Source organism: Saccostrea cucullata, unplaced genomic scaffold, assembly GCF_032062105.1.
Source record: "Saccostrea cucullata isolate Sc308-1 unplaced genomic scaffold, CSIRO_AGI_Scuc_v1 ctg382, whole genome shotgun sequence".
Classification (NCBI taxonomy): Eukaryota; Metazoa; Mollusca; class Bivalvia; order Ostreida; family Ostreidae; genus Saccostrea; species Saccostrea cuccullata.
In genome coordinates this window covers 192,905-200,217 of record NW_026925758.1, presented here as the reverse complement: position 1 = coordinate 200,217, position 7,313 = coordinate 192,905, and the positions used below count along the sequence as shown (strand labels likewise).

General features: G+C 31.4%; 1 protein-coding gene across 1 annotated transcript; it reads left to right on the top strand.

Moving 5' to 3' along the window:
- The first annotated feature begins 140 nt into the window (after window positions 1-140).
- LOC134269750 (RING finger protein 11-like) lies at window positions 141-6,146 on the top strand. Its single transcript, XM_062751953.1, has 3 exons — window positions 141-373; window positions 1,372-1,547; window positions 2,910-6,146. The coding sequence occupies exons 1-3, from the start codon at window positions 269-271 to the stop codon at window positions 3,079-3,081; spliced, it is 453 nt and encodes a 150-aa protein (XP_062607937.1). The 5' UTR covers window positions 141-268; the 3' UTR covers window positions 3,082-6,146.
- The last annotated feature ends 1,167 nt before the right edge of the window (window positions 6,147-7,313 follow it).

The window sequence follows — 7,313 nt, the reverse complement described above, 5'->3', positions numbered from 1 at the left end:
ATAAATTATTGATCAATAAAATATAGATTTTGTGTTTGTATGGCAAATATAAAATCAGTTTTTAGATTGATTCATTGTTTATCTATTCGAAATCGAGTCCGAGTCTAGAAAAGTAAACGAACTATATTACATTACGTCAGTATAGACAAAAGTGAGTAATTGGGCTGTTGTTTTGATCTGCAATGACAGGACTAAATGGATACATTTTTCTTTGTTAAAAATAGTGAAACTGGGTACCTTTTGGTGTTTGACACCCTTATGTATTAAGATGGGAAACTGTTTAAAATCACCAAGTAGTGACGACATTTCCCTATTACGTGAAAACGAAGGCCCAGAAGGACCAGACAACCTGGGCCCCCCACCACCGTATCAGGTACTGCCCGTCTATTTCAGCGAAATACTTAATATAATGCAGAAATAAGATGGTTGTTTTATGGTGACTTGTATGTGCTTTCTTACATTTAAATGTAAAAGGTTTATTGTGGTTAAATCGACACAGACTGAAGTACAATATGTTGAATGGCAAACTTCGTCACCAGAACAAAGAAACCAGCTGATCGGTCGTAAACAAAGAAAACAGCTGATCGACTGCACGTTATCATTTTTATTCCATTTTGTAACAAATGGAACATAAAATTTTATTGAATATTCATATTTTATTAATGAATAAACATGATAAATGTCATTTTAATGTTAATTTTAGATAAATTTTTTTTATTGAAATTACTTAATTCAACATGGTCAGTCACATGTTCAAAAGATTGAAATGTCTTTCTTTGATGTGTTCTAAGAAACAATGATATGACTATACCAGACTATACCGTATACGGTAAGAAAAAAAAGTTTGAGAGGTTAATTAAGTCTTATTAAATGTTTTTTCGAGATTCCTTAGTTTTCAAGATTTCTTTTTCTTTAAGAACTGATAAAAGAACACGTTTATTTGTTACTCTGTTCAATTTTTAAAAATCATACTGATATAATAAAGCTATACTGTATGAAATATACATGCAATAACATCTTTTCCATTATGGCCCTTTTTTTTATAACAAGCATTTTTTACTCAGTAGCCAATATACTGTATTAATTAATTATGGGTATTTTAATTTTGTTTTGGATATATACATAAACTCTATTCTAAGAGAATTAAGATCAGAGAATTAATAAATGAATATTATATTGCTACTGATAAAAAGTGCATCTTCACCTCGTCCTATGAAATGAGTGAGATATAATTGGGTCAGATCAACATGTATTTCATTTTAATTCCGCACGCTAGGTTAATATCTGTTTGAAGGTAAAACATTTCATTTTTTTTAAATGTTGTGCTGTAATGTTAGCTGATGTATATTAAATTGATTACTCCTGTTACAGGAGAGACAGAGACCCCTGGAGAGATCTAGGGTACCTGTTTACCACCCCTCCCCGAATGTCAGTAGACCCGCCAACCAACTGACAGAGGATGAGCAGATAAAGATAGCCAAACGAATGGGACTTATAAGTCACCTTCCATTAGGGGTCTATGATGGGAGTACTAAAAAGGGCAAAGAGTATGTATCTCACATTTATATGTCCAGTGCACAAGGACTGGTTACATACTATATTTTATTTTGCATAATCACTTGTTCCTTTTTGTATTGGAGTGATTATATGCGTAAAATACTATACAATTATTGTATCGCCAAAGGGCGAGATGAATATTGTACTTCGAAGACGGCTAAATCATTGTATCGACCGAAAAAACAGCAATAATTGTTTTACTATATGATTCACTGATAAAATGATACAGCTTATTACTTGTTTGCATTTAGTTTTAGCCAAATACAAGAGAGAAACAGAATTAAAATGTAAATAAACATTACCAGTCGTATCAATTTGAAATAATTTTTATCAATTTTAGTTATAATTAGAAAAAAATATATATAAAGTCAGTCTTCTTTATAGGATAGATTTTGAAAGGAAGGGGTATTATCTGGGAAAACTGACTGCCAAAAAGAAAATACATATGTATTGTTGTTCAGTAAAAGTGTTGGAGGGAGTATGTATCCCTCACATTTAAAATATATACATGTATTCGCTTATGTTTTTGTTCACATGAAAAAAACATCATAGTCGTTTAAATAGCTTTCCAAAATAATTTGTATCAATTTGGAATTTCCCGATCTATTTTTAGATCAATGTATGTAATAAATCCTTGTATTCACCTGGAACGTCACGTGCAGGTCAATACAACGTAGTATTTTTCTAACATAGTTGGATCTCAGCCAATCAGAGAGATGGAAATCATTCAATCATATAATAAAGTATGATATATGTTACCAACCCCTATGGTCCAATACATGATGTAATTAATTTTATTGATTAATTAAATATATATATACCAGCTAGTATTTAGACATAATAAGATATATTCTCATATGCTATAGAGTAACTATAATAAATCATAAATCTTAATGTTTTTATCTTTGAAAAAAGATTGTTATGAAATATTTCATCATTTGACATATGAAGGATACTTTATGCATTTTATCAATTTTATATGATTTTTGCTTCCTTAGTATTTTTTGCTTGCATGAAAAAATGTTGAGCAGCTTATAGATATTTAATCTGTGAATTAATACAGGAAGTTTAAAAAATATTGATTCTATCCAAAAGTATTTGAATCAATTTATTGCTTTCAGCAAATGAAATATTTCCTCGATGTATTTATTAAGAATCACATCTGCTACATATGTACATCCTGTTTTCTGACATATATAAAAATAAGTTGTTTATATATATCTGCAATTACTGGAATTCAATTATTCTATCTATAGTACATTATATTTTCCTTCAGCTAATTATAATAAAAATTCTATGTTGATTTTCAATTTTAGTAAATGACTTTATTGTGAGTATCCCTGGTTTTTCAGGTGTGCAATATGTATGTGTGACTTTGTGTTAGGCGAATCTCTTCGATTTTTACCCTGTATGCACATCTACCATAAAGACTGTATAGATGACTGGTTAATGCGCTCGTTTACATGCCCCTCCTGTATGGAACCTGTAGATGCTGCTCTCCTCTCCTCCTACCAGTCCAACTGATCGTGACCTTGTGATATTGTCTTGTGATAAGGATGGGGCCAGTCCCTGTGTAGTCTCATCCACTCAAACATTGGGGGAAAATTCCTTGCACTGGAAGGATAAGTGTATATAGCTGTACACTTAATCTTCTAAGTACATGCTGGGGTATTGAATTTTTCTGGTGGTTTTTGAGCTTTTTCATGCTTTATGTACACAATATATTCTCTGTGTTTAGGGCTAGTCCTTATTTCTGCTGACTGGCTTTCCCACAGTGACTTTTTAAATATTTTTTTGTAAACATCAGTCAACATATCACATAATTGTGAGAGAGATTATTCTAATTATTGATTTTAATAATCAATTTTCAGATAAACAGATGTATTTTTTCTCTCTTAAGCAGCACAAGTTGTGTAGGCCAGTCCTATGTATATTTTATGAGGTGACAAACAATCCTAGAAAGTGTTTTAATGTTATTCCTCCCCGTTTTTCCTGTCATTGTGTTCAGTTAATAATTTAAAAAGAATAAAATTAATATAGTGATCAATATGATATTGTTATAATGAAATTTATAAGAATTTTTGGTCTTTTGTCACATGTATGTCTAATTTTCAGAAACAACAATTTTTAGGATGCATGTTAACAGCCTGAAAGCTTAAATATGTATTTATACTTTTTATAGTATTATTACTAAGTGACTGTAGCTGCACTTGAGACTGCAAAATGATATTATGCTGAAACAGTACACTAAAAGGTTTTTAATAGGGGATTTTTTTTTCTAGCTGATTCAGATTTACATAGAAAGTAGAGGTGTTTAAATTGTAGATGGTGCTGAGGCTTTACTGTGAAATGTTTTGTTTTTATTATACATGTTTTCTGTCCATGTTTTTATTATACAGAATGATTTTAAATGGCAAATTTGTGCAAATAGTTTGTTGCAATGAAAGAATTAATTATACTGTGAATGTTAGATAAAATTTCAAAGTTAACTTTTAAAATAACACCTAAACTAACTGTAGTTTTTCATTAAGAATACCCACACATACACATTTTTAAAAATTTTGTCCTTTTTATTTCTCCTTACAATATCAAATACAAAACAAAATTCACATGTTTTTTGCTGTTTATGTATTCTTTTATTTCAATTTCATTAGAATGGCTAGTCAGTCAATTGCTGTTACGTAGTCAAATGTAAAATATTATTCCAAAGAATGAAAGATGTTGATTTGGTTCCTACTTCATTGCAATTAAAGGTGACTGTGCTCCTTCAAATGGCCTTAATTAAAAGGGTTATCATTGCATTAAATTAGGTTTTGAAAATATCACTATATAAAGTGTGGTTTGTAGAAGTTTATTCTGTATTTATGACTTATGTAGCTTTGTTTAAAATGTATTGACTGTCATGTAGCCATAGGATAATAACCACAGGAAAGGTGTGTCTACTGTAATTTTTTTTTATGTATTTACAGATACAAGTCCCATATAAATGTAAAACAAAAGTAAAACTGATGTTAAGAACCCCAGTTCCTCACACTGCTAGGGGTAGTGGGGATAGAGAGTTCAGATGGGTTTTGACAGCAGAATAGAGTTTTATCATAGGCCCTATAACTTTTTAAAGTCATTATCCCAGAATTCACATTAATTTTAGATTAAAGTAATAGATTAATAAATTTATTATTATTTATATAATATACATACACACAAAATAATTAAAATGTGACATGTTGCAGTTCTAAACTTCAGGAACAGATATAAAATCTGCCTCACATTGAAAAAGCAATGAGTATACAGATCCATTATAATTAGACATATTGCAATAAAGTACATGTACATGTATACATAATTGAGGCATCCCAGTATTATTTACACAAAATTTGTTTATTGCTTAACAAAGATTTATCAGTATTAGATTAAAAATGAAATAAAACTCATAAAAGAAGATACTACCATATATATTTAAAATATACACACTTATAGTAAAGCGCCAGGGAGAACAATTAGCATTTCACAAGTTCACAATTATAATAATTTTTTTAAATCATGGAAAATGAAAATAACTCCACTGCAAGCTTAAATTGGATGTTTTAGTGTGTTAGGAATAAATTTATGTACCGTAGGGGAACCACTTCCATTTGAATGAGAAAAAAAATTTCATACCAGTACGGCGATATCCTGCTGTACATTTTGATCTTTATGACTGTAGTGTTATCTCCCTTATTTCCCTCTAAGTAAAGCTTAACAACAGTCCATTTTAACTTTGAAAATATTTTTTGTTCAGTCTGATTGTTTATGCCCCTTGTTGTTTAATAATATACATCTATTTATTTCACAAACATATTACAGATTGTGAAATGCAGTGTATGACAAAATAGCTAGTGTTTAGTTATTACTTATTTATTCAGGAATTGTATATCAATGTGTTCTGTGTAAATGTGTGCTTGTTAATTTGTGTAATTTGTTTGTTTTGCTGATTTTCAACTGCCATGGCAGTGCCTGTACCTTGTTATACTTGTTGAAATCAGATGTGGGACAATGCTGGTCATTTAGAAAATTGTAAATGATTCTAGGCAAGAGTAATTTCTTCACTTATCAAAATTTCTCCCCAAATTAAAGGTTTTACTGATAGCAACAAATAAGATACTAGTATATGAATTATCATATTCATTGGGCAGGAATTAAGACCTTAAGGATAGCTCATAATCTAGATTTAAGATATCTAGGTCTAGTGAAATCATCGTTCAAGTTAACTTTTGTTGCCTAGATGTAATGGATATGCTAGCATAGTGTTAAAGATTGTAACCTTCACTATCTTTTATGCAGCTCTGGTATATTTGCAAAATTTGATACCTTTGGTATATTACACATTAATAGTTTAAAATAAGAAAATTTAATAATACTGTTTCAGGCTTTCTTTTAATGATTTTTCCATTTGTTCATTTGATATACATTTAATATGTTAAGTATTCACCTGAACTGCTTATTTGAACTAAATAAGTGGCCACATGGTTGTTAATGTTGAAGAAAACTAGATCTCCACATTGTATAGAGAAACAGTACTGCCACTGTCACAAATAAAATGTCAAATGAAATTGTGTTAGTATGGTTACTGAAATACAAAATGTACCAGTATTTCAGAAGGATTTCTTCAGTGTAGAGAAATCAGTGGAAAAGATTTCAAACTCCCACCAAAAGAGAAGGTGACAAAGTAATACATAGGAGAGTTTTTTTTTAGGTCAAACTCAGGTGACCTCTTGCTATCCGTTTTCGTCTGTCGCCGTGCGTCATGCATGATGTGTTAACATTTGAACATTTTCAGCTTCTCTGAAACCACAGAACCAATTTGAACCAAATTTGGCATATAGCATCTATGGGTGAAGGGGAAGAAAAATTGTGAATGTCATTGTGAATGTCATGGTCCCTTGCCCCCCCCCCCCCCTGGAGCCTGGGGGAGGGGCCAAAACGACTAAAATTAGTGCAAACTTTAAAAATCTTGTTCTTTATCCCTGGATATCAAGCAGTTGGTATGGTTGTAATCAACATTGAGTCCTCTTCCAAAATTGTGAATTTCATGGCCCCAGGGTCAGGGGTTCTAGTACTATGGCGGGGCTATATAGATTATATAGTAAAAATGCATAATTCTTTTGAAATTCTTCCTTTCTGCTCCTGGGCATTAAATCAACTAACCAAGTGCATAGTTATGTTGAATAAGGCTGCCTCTTCCAAAATTATGAATTTCATGGCCCCATGGTCAGGGGTTCTAGTGCTAGGGCGGGGCTATAAATATTATATAGTGAAAATTAATTATTTCTTTGAAAAACTTCTTCTCTGCTCCTGAGTATTAAATAAACTAACTAAGTACATAGTTATGTCGAATAAGGCTGCCTCTTCCAAAATTGTGAATTTCATGGCCCCTGGGTTGGGGGTTCTGGATTTAGGGTGGGGCTCTATTGATTATATAGTGAAAATGCATAAATTCTTTAAAATCTTCTTTTCTGCACCTGTTTATTAAACCAATGAACTATGTACATAGTTATGAGGAGGAAGGATGCCTCTTTCAGATTTGTGAATTTCAGGGCCCCTGGGTCAGGGCTTATTGTGTTAGGGCGGGGCTCTAATGTTTATATAGTGAAAATGCATGAATTCTTTGAAAATCTTTTCCTATGCTCCTGAGTATTATGCCAATGATCTTAGTAAATATTTATGACTAAGAAAGCTGTCTCTACCAAAATGATTAATTTCCGGGCCCCCTGAGACAG